We start from the raw sequence: 15,360 nt of genomic DNA on the forward strand, positions 1-15,360 counted from the left end.
CCTCGAGATCGGTTGACAACTTATAATATACCCCGAGGGATCGATTGTTAACGAATTTATCTCAACGACATTCATTCATAAAGGCCTGGACAAAGTGTAGGTATGTTGACAGCTATCAGACGAAAGCGGAGTTACTTCCCTTTACCCAACGCATTCGGTAAACATCGTTTCATTTCAGAAACTCAGGAATACTTATGCGAGATGTGTTCCGATTGATTTCTCAGTGGCCTATAAGAAAGTCGTACATCGGCTGCGAGCGGGCTACATGGAAAGTAACTACCTGCTCCTTAACCAATCAGAAGAAAGTATTTTAAAGTGAGCTAAAATAAAAGTTTGTGTCCTGGAATCGGGTGGTGTATGGATGCATGGCCACACCATGCTGTTACTGCAATAATGTGAAGCCCATTTCTGATGTTATTGCTAACAGCGGCGTAAAACAATACTCACTCACTCACTCACTACTGCAATAACGTCTGTTTACCTAATTGCTACTTATAGCAACAATTTGGTTACCTCACGACAGGTCAGCCTTAATGTGACTTAATCTAAACGAATTGGGGAATAAAGTAATATTTCTAGCTGAAAACTATTTTTCATTGCATTTTTTCGATCACATATATTCTCATTCATTGCAGTGCAAAATATATCACTGGGTAATGTACGCGCATTTATTGTGGTGCAACACATATCTGTATGTAATGTACGTGCATTTATTGTGGTGCAACACATATCTGTTGGTAATGTACGTGCATTTATTGTGGTACAACACATATCTGTTGGTAATGTACGTGCATTTATTGTAGTACAACATATATCTGTATGTAATGTACGTGCATTTATTGTGGTGCAACACATATCTGTTGGTAATGTACGCGCATTTATTGTGGTGCAACACATATCTGTTGGTAATGTACGCGCATCTAGTGTGGTACAACATATATCTGTATGTAATGTACGTGCATTCATTCCGGTACAACATATATCTGTGGGTAATGTACGTGCATTTATTGTGGTACAACACATATCTGTGGGTAATGTACGTGCATTTATTGTGGTACAACATATATCTGTATGTAATGTACGTGCATTTATTGTGGTACAACATATATCTGTATGTAATGTACGTGCATTTATTGTGGTGCAACACATATCTGTTGGTAATGTACGTGCATTTATTGTGGTGCAACACATATCTGTTGGTAATGTACGCGCATTTATTGTGGTACAACACATATCTGTTGGCAATGTACGCGCATCTAGTGTGGTACAACATATATCTGTATGTAATGTACGTGCATTCATTCCGGTACAACATATATCTGTGGGTAATGTACGTGCATTTATTGTGGTACAACACATATCTGTGGGTAATGTACGTGCATTTATTGTGGTACAACATATATCTGTATGTAATGTACGTGCATTTATTGTGGTACAACCTATATCTGTATGTAATGTACGTGCATTTATTGTGGTACAACATATATCTGTATGTAATGTACGTGCATTTATTGTGGTACAACATATATCTGTTGGTAATGTACGTGCATTTATTGTGGTACAACATATATCTGTATGTAATGTACGTGCATTTATTGTGGTACAACATATATCTGTGGGTAATGTACGTGCATTTATTGTGGTACAACATATATCTGTGGGTTATGTACGTGCATTTATTGTGGTACAACATATATCTGTGGGTAATGTACGTGCATTTATTGTGGTATTACATATATCTGTTGGTAATGTACCTGCATTTATTGTAGTACAACATATATCTGTTGGTAATGTACGTGCATTTATTGTAGTACAACATATATCTGTATGTAATGTACGTGCATTTATTGTGGTACAACATATATCTGTTGGTAATGTACGTGCATTTATTGTAGTACAACATATATCTGTATGTAATGTACGTGCATTTATTGTGGTGCAACATATATCTGTTGGTAATGTACGTGCATTTATTGTTGTACAACATATATCCATTGGTAATGTACGTGCATTTATTGTGGTATAACATATATCTGTAGGTAATGTACGTGCATTTATTGTGGTACAACATATATCTGTATGTAATGTACGTGCATTTATTGTGGTAAAACATATATCTGTGGGTAATGTACGTGCATATACTGTGGTACAACATATATCTGTATGTAATGTACGTGCATTTATTGTAGTACAACATATATCTGTATGTAATGTACGTGCATTTATTGTAGTACAACATATATCTGTATGTAATGTACGTGCATCTATTGTGGTACAACATATATCTGTGGGTAATGTACGTGCATTTATTGTGGTACAACATATATCTGTATGTAATGTACGTGCATCTATTGTGGTACAACATATATCTGTGGGTAATGTACGTGCATTTATTGTGGTACAACATATATCTGTTGGTAATGTACGTGCATTTATTGTAGTACAACATATATCTGTATGTAATGTACGTGCATTTATTGTGGTGCAACATATATCTGTTGGTAATGTACGTGCATTTATTGTGGTATAACATATATCTGTTGGTAATGTACGTGCATCTAGTGTGGTACAACATATATCTGTATGTAATGTACGTGCATTTATTGTAGTATTACATATATCTGTGGGTAATGTACGTGCATTTATTGTGGTATAACATATATCTGTTGGTAATGTACGTGCATCTAGTGTAGTACAACATATATCTGTTGGTAATGTACGTGCATTTATTGTGGTACAACATATATCTGTATGTAATGTACGTGCATTTATTGTGGTACAACATATATCTGTATGTAATGTACGTGCATTTATTGTGGTGCAACATATATCTGTTGGTAATGTACGTGCATTTATTGTGGTACAACATATATCTGTATGTAATGTACGTGCATTTATTGTAGTACAACATATATCTGTATGTAATGTACGTGCATTTATTGTGGTACAACATATATCTGAATGTAATGTACGTGCATTTATTGTAGTACAACATATATCTGTATGTAATGTACGTGTATTTATTGTGGTATAACAAATATCTGTATGTAATATACGTGCATTTATTGTAGTACAACATATATCTGAATGTAATGTACGTGCATTTATTGTAGTACAACATATATCTGTATGTAATGTACGTGTATTTATTGTGGTACAACATATATCTGTATGTAATGTACGTGCATTTATTGTAGTACAACATATATCTGTATGTAATGTACATGTATTTATTGTGGTATAACAAATATCTGTATGTAATGTACGTGTATTTATTGTGGTATAACAAATATCTGAATGTAATATACGTGCATTTATTGTAGTACAACATATATCTGTATGTAATGTACGTGCATTTATTGTAGTACAACATATATCTGTATGTAATGTACGTGCATTTATTGTGGTGCAACATATATCTGTTGGTAATGTACGTGCATTTATTGTAGTACAACATATATCTGTGGGTAATGTACGTGCATTTATTGTAGTACAACATATATCTGTTGGTAATGTACGTGCATTTATTGTGGTGCAACATATATCTGTTGGTAATGTACGTGCATTTATTGTGGTATTACATATATCTGTGGGTAATGTACGTGCATTTATTGTGGTACAACATATATCTGAATGTAATGTACGTGCATTTATTGTGGTATTACATATATCTGTGGGTAATGTACGTGCATTTATTGTGGTATTACATATATCTGTGGGTAATGTACGTGCATTTATTGTAGTAGAACATATATCTGTATGTAATGTACGTGCATTTATTGTGGTGCAACATATATCTGTTGGTAATGAACGTGCATTTATTGTGGTATTACATATATCTGTGGGTAATGTACGTGCATTTATTGTGGTATAACATATATCTGTTGGTAATGTACGTGCATTTATTGTGGTATTACATATATCTGTGGGTAATGTACGTGCATTTATTGTGGTACAACATATATCTGTGGGTAATGTACGTGCATTTATTGTGGTACAACATATATCTGTATGTAATGTACGTGCATTTATTGTGGTGCAACATATATCTGTATGTAATGTACGTGCATTTATTGTGGTACAACATATATCTGTATGTAATGTACGTGCATTTATTGTGGTGCAACATATATCTGTTGGTAATGTACGTGCATTTATTGTGGTACAACATATATCTGTTGGTAATGTACGTGCATTTATTGTGGTACAACATATATGTTCATGTAATGTACGTGCATTTTTTGTGGTACAACATATATCTGTGGGTAATGTACGTGCATTTATTGTGGTACAACATATATCTGTTGGTAATGTACCTGCATTTATTGTGGTACAACACATATCTGTGGGTAATATACGTGCATTTATTGTGGTACAACATATATCTGCTGGTAATGTACGTGCATTTATTGTTGCACAACATATATCTGTATGTAATGTACGTGCATTTATTCTTGTACAACATATATCTGTGGGTAATGTACGTGCATTTATTGTTGTACAACATATATCTGTATGTAATGTACGTGCATTTATTGTGGTGCAACACATATCTGTTGGTAATGTACGTGCATTTATTGTGGTACAACATATATCTGTTGGTAATGTACGTGCATTTATTGTGGTACAACATATATGTGCATGTAATGTACGTGCATTTTTTGTGGTACAACATATATCTGTGGGTAATGTACGTGCATTTATTGTAGTACAACATATATCTGTTGGTAATGTACGTGCATTTATTGTGGTACAACATATATCTGTTGGTAATGTACCTGCATTTATTGTGGTACAACACATATCTGTGGGTAATATACGTGCATTTATTGTGGTACAACATATATCTGCTGGTAATGTACGTGCATTTATTGTTGCACAACATATATCTGTATGTAATGTACGTGCATTTATTCTTGTACAACATATATCTGTTGGTAATGTACGTGCATTTATTGTTGTACAACATATATCTGTATGTAATGTACGTGCATTTATTCTTGTACAACATATATCTGCTGGTAATGTACGTGCATTTATTGTTGTACAACATATATCTGTGGGTAATGTACGTGCATTTATTCTTGTACAACATATATCTGTATGTAATGTACGTGCATCTATTGTGGTACAACATATATCTGTGGGTAATGTACGTCCATTTATTGCAAAATTATCTGATTATCATATTGGTTGAATACACCAGCTTGAGAAACAATCTTATCCATCTTTAATCAGAAAATCAACATTATGTATTACGACATTTACACGAAAGCATTTCATGATACTTCCGGGAAATGGTATGGTAAAATGTGCTTTATATTGAGAAAACGGTATCATTCGGAAATTTAAGATTGGTTTCATATATTTTATATTGAGATAAGTGTATCTTTTAACGACATCTGGTGAACCATTGTAGCTGACGTCGGTGATCGAGGGATTTGATGTACCGGATTTATGGATGGTCTCCACCGTCTCTCAACCATATGTAATATGCGCGGATTAGGACGTATGACCAGCGGAATACAGTATTTGAACCACATGCAACAAACACGTGTAACAGAGCGGAGGACGGCGGAATGTGTTGACCACATGAAGTATGTGCGTGTATGGATTATGGTTTAGTGTTTAGGATAAACAAAATATCTTCATCCAGATGCAGTATGCGCGTGGCATTGTACATATTGCCAGTCTGCTTCGTTTAACTTCTAAAAAACAGGTAAACAGTTGCATTTAGGAAACCCAGGTATTGTCAAGGATGAATGGGTGAGTGGTTGAGTGAGTATGGTTTTACGCCGCTTTTAGCAATATTCCAGCAATATCACGGCGGGGGACACCAGTAATGGGCCTCGCGCATTGTACCCATGTCGGGAATCGAAACCGGGTCTTCGGCGTGACGAGCGAACGCATTAACCACTAGGCTACCCGACCGCCCCCAAGGATGAATGACTTTGCCGGTTATACAAAGTCGTCATTTTACGTTTAGGGTGCTCACAATTAAAACAATAAGACACGTTTTTTGCATAATTTATTTAGCTATCTTAGCACTTATACGTGAGTTAAAAGGTAGTCAACAAATATTATGCAGCATGTATCCACTAGAATAAGGTTGTCAACAATTATTGAACACAGACACTTCAGACTCAGACAAACATAAGATTTTTAAAGTCAAGCATCATGTACTCCTCTAGAAGATGTGCAGCTCTACCAGTATAGAACATAAGATATACTTCATTGCTCGAAAGTTTGTCCTCATCCTCTGCCACATACTGTCTGGACCTGTGAAGATCCGAGGTAGAATAGGTCTTCAGCAACTCATGCTTGCCGTAAAAGGTGACTATGCTTGTCGTAAGAGGCGACTAACGGGATCGGGTGGTCAGGCTCGCTGACTTGGTTGATGCATGTCATCGATCCCAATTGCGTGGATCGATGCTCATGGTGTCAATCACTGGATTGTCTGGTCCAGACTCGATTATTTACAGACCGCCGTCATATAGCTTGAATATTGCTGAGTGCGGCGTTAAACAGCAAACAAACAAAACAAACAAAAACATACTGTCTGCGTCTAGGAAGTTTACCACGGTTCCCTCTATGCTGTACCAGTATCACATACGTGGAAGACTGTTCCCTCTTAAGTTCGACGCAGTCAAAGACAAAGATGTCGGGATTGCAGGTGGTCAGGGAATTAATCTACTTGTGCCAGTCTTCAATGTTGTTGTTGATTCTGTGTCCTTGATAGCAAAGTAATTCCAAGTCAGTTTGTGCCATGCGCCTTCAATCTGTGTTGACGTGACTTAGTCCATGAATATAACGCGGGTCTCCCTCTCGGGACTCTCACTGATGGCGTCTACCCCAAAATTGTTCACTTGATCCAGCGGCACAAGATAAAGGGTAGATCCAAATATCCATGTTCTCCAGTCCCAGATGTCGTATCCTCCTCCATAATGCCTTGCGTAGTGAAAGTAGCATCCCCGGATCTGAACACCATCAAACACAGATGTAGCAGCACTAGCAGCTTCCACTTCAAAGTCAATCTGGAAAATGTCGGGTCTCAAATTGAAGATGTTGTTCTCGGCTTCATGCTTTATAGTTAGTGAGTGGGTATAGTTTTACGCCGCTTTTAGCAATATACCAGCAATATCACGGCGGGGGACACCAGAAATGGGCTTCACACATTGTACCCTTGTCGGGAATCGAACCCGGGTCTTCGGCGTGACGAGCGAACGCTTTAACCACTAGGCTACCCGACCGACCCTCATGCTTTATAAGCTTGGATGCTTTTATGTAGATGATCTGCCTCTTGTCTGACAGGACGCAGGACACAGTATACAGTATACGAGAGGAGACGTGTCCCTGGATCTCTACATGACATTTTCGAATTTGATACATTTGCCTTTTATGGAGAGACGGGGTATATCCCACAGTTTTTTACTTCAAAAGGTGAATTCCTATTTATTGTACCATCTACCTTTTCCGTCCAGTAGTGACCGGATTTTTTTCTCGGATATGTGAAATATCTCTGTTTTACCCATATTGCTCTGTCATCAGCGAATGAAGAAGATTGGGTAGGAGAGCTGACATGATGAAATAGTTCATTGATCATGGTGTTAAACAAGGTTGGGTTTTTTTATGCTGCCTTCTGGCGTGCCGTTGTCCGGTGACATAGGATCAGATTGATTATTGTGACTAGGAAAATTTATTGATTGGATGACTGTAGATACACGATTTGTATACTGAAATTGCGTTTTAGGAATTATATGAACTTCTCAAATATTCAAAACTTGCAAAACCCAACACTCCACTCAAAACCTTAGCTATGTTCAACGTATTTCTCCTCGCATTTAGGGGCGGTCGGGTAGCCTAGTGGTTAAAGCGTTCGCTCGTCAAGCAGAAGGCCCGGGTTCGATTCCCGACATGGGTACAATGTGTGAAGCCCATTTCTGGTGTCCCCCGCCGTGATATTGCTGGAATATTGCTAAAAGCGGCGTAAAACCAAACTCACTCACTCACTCACTCTCCTTGCATTTAGTTACTTGATTCATTTACAGTTCTTAATTGGAAAAACACAAGTTAATCTTATGACTAAGTGTTTGAATCTAGTATCTGCTATTGATCTTTTTTGACCTGGTAATTCTTTGTTAAGTGTCCACAATTCATGCTACACAAGAGCAACGTCAATTTGTGATACAAAAAATAACTTGTCAAAACGCAACATTCCAGTAATATCACATCGGGTGACCCAGAAATGGCAAGCGAACGATTTATCCTCTAGGCTACCCTACAACACAAGTTTAATCGCTGCTTTCATAAAATGTAATGAAAGCAATATTCGACGTCATTGTGTGAAACTTTCAATGCACACCATGAATCTTGTGTTAAATTTCCAGTTTACTCGTTTAACTTATGGTTCCGTATTTTCCACTGAAAACAGATGTTTTTCACGCAGTGATTAATGTATCTATATGCAGAGCAAGGCATTAACTAAATGTATATTTGTCACCACATCTGCGTCAGTGGTTTTACGCAGTTCGTGCACGTGATATTAGAACTATCCCACGTGATGTTTAAAAACACTTCTTTAGGTTCCTAACAAAGAAATATTATCCCCAGAGATCTATAATCTATATTTTACAACCACTGACATATAATAACTACCTGTCCAATTTCCACATGAATGCAGTTCACTATTTGTCTGTGCCCGCTGAACACATATTTAACCGGAAGTTATGTCGGCGCCATTATAGGGCTCAACTTCCGGCGTGGCGCTGCAGTAATCTTCATATTGATATGATTTCCGGTTGATGTGGGACGAAAGTGCGCGGCGTTTACAGCGTTTCCGGCTACGGGCAGAAGCAAAGAATAAGATAAAGCAACCATCGCACTTCCTCAAAGGAATGACACTGAATGCGACATGAAAGGCTCGGCAACGGGGGAGCCATATAAACAGACCAATTTGGCGAAATTTATGGTTACATGGGATTTTGTCCCCATAAAAGGGGAGTAGACTTTAAAGTTATTGTAATAGATATATTAGTTGTGTGGACAAGAGCAGACACTATATAAGTGGCTGGTTCTTTGACTCCGGAGACAGTTTGAAGCGCTAGATTGTGTTGCCATGTCTGCCTTACAAATATCCCTGTTTGTTTTATGCGGGAGCCTGCTGTATGTGTCCGGAAATTCACAAATGGTAGGTGTACGTTTTCCTTTTTTTTAAATTATGCAAATTACAGCGATAATTGTCTTGATGTATATTGAAACCGCAATCTTACTCTTCATGCAAAAGGTTGATTGAATCATTTCATTTGAAGAGTTTCTGATTTCTTCCCTGTTTCCGGAGTATTGTTTTATGTGCTGTTTTTGGAGGGTTTTAAAAGTCATTTTTTTTCAAATTGATGTATTTTTGTGGAAAGTCACATTCTACCTTATCATTTCATATTAAATTAATTACGCGAAGGTATAAAGCTTGAAATTAAACCATAGTTTATAGATGATTTTATTGAAAGAAAATAACTGCATGATAATTCATCGTGTAAATTGATTTTCAAAGTCAAATTAATATGTTTTACGAATATAGGCTTGGATTTTTATTTATGTGAATTTTGGCCTTGTTCATATTAAACTAATATGTTGAAACCTATTCAAATAAAGTAACAAAACCCTTTCCATATCCAAAAGAAATCGATTGTACAATTCCAACTATGGCATGAGCATGTGTTTAAAAATGAAAGAAACTAACAGACTAGTCATACAAAAAGATATGCATTATTTTATATGTGAACGTTAAGTAAAGTACTTCTTTTTAATTAAATACTTTGCTGATTTGGTAGTATTATTCAAATATTTTAAGACGCGTTATAGAATTTTAAGAAGGTGCGGTTCGGTTAGGTAAATTGGGGATTAACGTCGCGTTCAAGATACTTGCACTTACTGTATATAGCGATGTGCATGCAATGTGTGCTTGCGCGCGCGTGCGTGCGTGCGTGCGTGCGTGCGTGTGTGTGTGTGTGTGTGTGTGTGTGTGTGTGTGTGTGTGTGTGTGTGTGTGTTTGTGTGTGTCTGCTTCTACTAGTCCGTGTTTACAGTGCTAGCGCGGTTTAACATGGATATCCCAAATCAGACATCTTACACAAACTCGGAGCCGACCAGACCTAGTTCAATCGTCTCAATTCTGAGCGACAATCTTTAAACGTCTTTTCGTATGACTTTATCAGGAATTTAATCACCGACCTTCCTCTTACAGACAGAGAGAGAGAGAGAGAGAGAGAGAGAGAGAGAGAGAGAGAGAGAGAGAGATAGATATAAAGAACTATCCCTCTGTCTCTCTGTCTGTCTTTGTATCTCTCTCTCTCCGTCTTCCTCCTTTTCTCTCTTCCTCTCTCTCTCCCCTCTCTGCCTCTATCCAGTTCTCCCCCTCTATCCCTCTCCCTTCTCTCTCACCTCTTTCTCTCCTCTCGCCACTCTCTCTCTCTCTCCTCTCTCACTCTATCTCTCTCACATATCTCTACCTCTCTCTGCCCCTCTCTCTCTCTCACCTCTCTCTCCTCTCCCGCTCCCACTCTCCCGCTTTCTCTCTCTCCTCTCTCGCTCCACCTCTCTCACATCTCTCTCTCTCTCTCACTCGTTTCCTCTCTCTCCCCTTTCTACCGCTTTCTCTCTCTCCCCTCTCTCTCCGTCTCTCTCTCACCTCTTTCTCCCTCTCCTCTCGCTCCCCTTCTCCCTCTCTCTCCTTCTCTCACCTCTCCTCCCCCGCTCCTGCTCCCTCTCTATGCCGCTCTCTCTCTCTCGTTTCCTCTGTCTCCCCTTTTTGCCGCTTTCTCTCTCTCCGTCTCTCTCTCACCTCTCTCCCTCTCCTCTCTCGCTCTCTCCTCTCTCGCTCCCCCTCTCTCTTTCTCACTCCGTCTCTCACCTCTCTCCTCTCCGCTCCCTATCTCTCCCCTCTCCCGCTTTCTCTCTCTCCTCTCCCTTTCTCCCTCTCTCTCTTCACCTCTCTCTCCTCTCCCACCCCCTCTCTCCCCCCTCTCTTGCTCCATCTCTCTCTCTCTCTCTCGTTCCCTCTGTCTCCCCTTTTTGCCGCTTTCTCTCCCCCCTCTCTCTCTAACCTCTCTCCCTCTCCTCTATCGCTCTCTGTGTGTCTCTCTCTCCTCTCCCTTTCTCCCTCTCTCTCTTCACCTCTCTCTCCTCTCCCACCCCCTCTCTCCCCCCTCTCTTGCTCCATCTCTCTCTCTCTCTCTCGTTCCCTCTGTCTCCCCTTTTTGCCGCTTTCTCTCTCCCCTCTCCCGCTTTCTCTCTCTCCTCTCTCGCTCCATCTCTCTCACATCTCTCCCCCCTCTCTGCATTTGATTATTAGTAGAATATTTTAAAGTTTAACATAAGAGCAACAGCTTTGTTTGAAACAGTTTCAACATAAAAAGTTCTGAAGACTTAACTTAAGAGCTAAAAAGTTTCAGATTTACAGGTGTTATTGAGTGTTTGATGCCGGAAATATCATTTACAATAATGTACTTGATAACATGACCTGTGAAGATCCCGGGTAGAATATGTCTTCAGCATCCCATGCTTGCCCTAAAAGGCGACTATGCATGTCGTAAAAGGCGACTAACGGATCGGTTGATGCATATCATCGGATCCCAATTGCGTAGACAGATGTTTATGATGTCAATCATCGGATTGTCTCTCACTCGATTATTACAGACCGCCGTCATAGCTTGAATATTGCTGAGTGGGGCGTTAAACAACGAACAAACAAACAAAAAATAGTGTTTCCATGCGAGGAGTACACATTAACACCAGTCCTGCAAATCAGAGAAACAATTAATGTTGATCGACACAGTAAATTACAAATGTTCCGACGTCACATTCTCTGAAACAGCTCACGGAATGCAATGACGTCACGTGCTTTCATGCTAAATGACCCGTTGTGGAAATAATATTAAATCAGTTTGGATAAGTTGGTAGAGCTTCGTTGCTTAGACGTGCCAGAAACCTATAGTTGTGGGTTCGAATCCCATATTCACCCTTAATGTTCGAGGTTTGTCAGCACTATTCCAGCCCTCGTGGGTTCCATCAATAGGTGAGGTGAAATGGGGTTTAACGTCGCGTCCAAGATTATTGCACTTACATAGCGACGTGCATGTACGTGTGTGTGTGGCTGCTTGTACTAGTCAGGACTATTGCCGATTTCATAGTGCTGCAGTTTAACTTGAATACCCCACTCAGACAGCATACTGACAGTTGACTCCGAGCCGACTAGTCCTTGTTTTCGCCCCTTAATCCCGAGCGCCAGGCACTGCAACAACAAGTACCATATTTTAACGTCTTTGGTTATTCCGCTCTTAGGGCGGACGCTCTACCACTAGACCACGGAGGCGGTCTCCATCAATATGGTAAACATCTGAGACCTGAATCACTTGAGCTTTCCTACGAAAGTTGTCCGCTTCGTGGGCGTTGCCTAAATAATTTTGTTTTAGAAACATTAACACAGACAATACTTGGTTAACGATTCAAATGTCATGGAATCATATGCAATTTATGTATGCAATGTAACACTTAGTTATGTGCGTTTTTATCCACAGGATGATAAAGCTTTATCAGAGTCCCTCCTGTGGTCACAACTTAAGCAGATCTCCACAGCACCGCTTTCACAGCCATCGGGGGTGTTATCGTCCTTTGTAAAGAATGGCGAGCCTGTGGTCGGCAAACGTGGATTTGATTCTATTGGACACAACAACCATTTTGGAAGCTCGTCACGTGGTATGGGAAGGAACACTTCCGGTGACGACGATAACCTCGTTTTCACCTTCGAGTCTTTGTTTCCGGCTATTGCCAGGCAGCTGAGAAGCCGGGGTCAATGAAATGTGTGTGGTGCTGTGAACTGATCTCCACAGAAACACTCTGGACAAAATAGCATGCACTGGAAAGTTAACAAGTACAACGGTTTCATAATTATTAAAACGCTTCAGCTTGACTGTATCGCGGGAACTGTCCATCATCCAAGGGTTAACGTACATTGTATTGAATCAGCGTATATCATGTGTACGATGTGTAACTTATCTCTGTTTACGAGGATTTGTGGTGTATTGTGAGAACGTTAATAAATATTCTCGACCATTATACAATGTCGGTGTTATTTCAGCACGCAAGGTAGAGTCAATCTATAAAGACGCCAATTGTATCTCCTGGAGAGGAGAGGGTGTGTTGGTGAGTGTGTGTGTGTGTGTGTGTGTGTGTGTGTGTGTGTGTGTGTGTGTGTGTGTGTGTGTGTGTGTGTGTGTGTGTGTGTGTGTGTGTGTGTGTGTGTGTGTGTGTGTGTTGGTGTGTTGGTGTTGGTAGATGAATGTGTGTGTGTGTGTGTGTTTAGTGTGAGTAAGGCGGCGAGAGTGTCTGTAAATGTAAGTATGTGTTAGTTTAAGTGTGTGTGTTAGTGTGTGTATGTGTGTGCTGGTGTGTTAGTAGGAGGGCGTGTTGGTGTGTGTGTGTTTGTATAATATATGTGTGTGTGTGTGTTTGTGTTTGTTAGTGTGTGTTGGTGTGTGTTTGTGTTGGTGTGTGTGTTTTGGCGAGAGTGTCTGTAAGTGCAAGTATGTGTTAGTAGGAGGGTGTGTTGGTGTGTGTGTGTTGGTGTTGGTGTGTATGTGTGAGTTGGTGTGTATGTGTGTGTTAGTGTTAGTGTGTATGTGTGTTCGTGTGTATGTGTGTGTTGGCGTGAGTGTCTGTAAATGCAAGTATGTGTTAGTGAGTGTGTATATTTGTGTGTGTTGGTGTTAGTGTGTGTGCGTGTGTTTGTCTGTTGGTGTGTTGGTTGTTGGTGTTGGCATGTGATTGAGTGTGTGTGTGTGTTGGCGTGAGTGTCTGTAGATGCAAGTATGTGTTAGTGAGTGTGTGTGTGTGTGTGTGTGTTTAGTGTGAGTGAGGCGTGAGAGTGTCTGTAAATGTAAGTATGTGTTACTTTCAGCGTGTGTGTTTGAGTGTGTGTGTGTGTGTGTGTATGTGTGTACTGGTGTGTTAGTAGGAGGGCGTGTTGGTGTGTGTGTTTTGGCGAGAGTGTCTGTAAGTGAAAGTATGTGTTAGACTGTTAAGTGTTAGTGTATTGGTGTGTGTGTGTGTGTGTTAGTGTTAGTGTTAGTGTTAGTGTGTTCGCGTTGGTGTGTTGGTGAGTTGGTGTGTATGTGTGTGTGTGTGTATTGGTGTGTGTGTTGGTGGGTTGAGGTGTGTGTGTTTGTGTTTGTGTGTGTGTTTTGGCGAGAGTGTCTGTAAGTGCAAGTATGTGTTAGTAGGAGGGTGTTGGTGTGTGTGTTGTAGTTGGTGTGTATGTGTGTGTTGGTGTTAGTGTGTTGGTGTGTATGTGTGTGTTGGTGTGTATGTGTGAGTTGGTGTGTGTGTGTGTGTTGGTGTTAGTGTGTTGGTGTGTGTGTGTGTGTGTGTGTGTGTATGTGTGAGTTGGTGTGTGTGTGTTGGTGTGTATGTGTGAGTTGGTGTGTATGTGTGAGTTGGTGTGTGTGTGTGTGTGTGTGTGTGTGTGTGTGTTGGTGTTAGTGTGTTGGTGTGTGTGTGTGTGTGTGTTTGTGTGTTAGTGTGTATGTGTGAGTTGGTGTGTGTGTGTGTGTTGGTGTTAGTGTGTTGGTGTGTATGTGTGAGTTGGTGTGTATGTGTGTATGTATGTGTGTGTTGGTGAGTTGGTGTGTATTTGTGAGTTGGTGTGTGTGTGTGTGTGTGTGTGTGTGTTTTGGCGAGAGTGTCTGTAAGTGCAAGTATGTGTTAGTAGGAGGGTGTTGGTGTGTGTTGGTGAGTTGGTGTGTGTGTTGGTGTTCGTGTGTGTGTTGGCGTTTGTGTGTGTATATTTGTGTTGGTGTGTGTGTGATGGTGTGTGTGTTCTGGCGAGAGTGTCTGTAAGTGCAAGCATGTCTTATAGCAGGGCGTGTTAGCGGGAGTGTTAGCAGAAGTTGTCTTTGATTTCTACCAGAAACACGCAGAGAAAATCAGAAAATTACAATTGCTGCATCATATGTCTGTTCGTAAAATTCCTAGGTTAAAATATTTTCCTTTTTATCTAAAACAATAGCCTCTCACTGAAGATATCGACAGTCTGACTGGTCTTTGCGTTCGACGTATATAGAAAAGAAAGTAGACCTTAAGAAAGTAGTTCCTCTGGTGGATGATAGTATGAGCAGCCGGCCTCGACGTCATGAGACTGTACAGCCATCTTGACCCAATTGTATGTCTCACAGCTACGACTTTTGTGTCTACATTACCACAGCCGCGGCGCATCGTCATCCTATAGAAAATAAAATTTGATTGAGTTAGATCATTCTGAACCTCAATAAAAGTAATGAGTACCAATCCAGAGTGAGTGAGTTGGTTTTT

The 15,360-nt window shown here is 40.0% G+C and overlaps 1 protein-coding gene across 1 annotated transcript; it reads left to right on the forward strand.

The window, feature by feature from the left end:
* Nucleotides 1–9,022: 9,022 nt before the first annotated feature.
* LOC124137758 lies at nt 9,023–13,110 on the forward strand. Its single transcript, XM_046504198.2, has 2 exons — nt 9,023–9,187; nt 12,573–13,110. The coding sequence occupies exons 1-2, from the start codon at nt 9,116–9,118 to the stop codon at nt 12,849–12,851; spliced, it is 351 nt and encodes a 116-aa protein (XP_046360154.2). The 5' UTR covers nt 9,023–9,115; the 3' UTR covers nt 12,852–13,110.
* Nucleotides 13,111–15,360: the final 2,250 nt, after the last annotated feature.

Source organism: Haliotis rufescens, unplaced genomic scaffold (genome assembly GCF_023055435.1).
Source record: "Haliotis rufescens isolate VD_foot unplaced genomic scaffold, xgHalRufe1.0.p SCAF_94, whole genome shotgun sequence".
NCBI classification, from domain to species: Eukaryota; Metazoa; Mollusca; class Gastropoda; order Lepetellida; family Haliotidae; genus Haliotis; species Haliotis rufescens.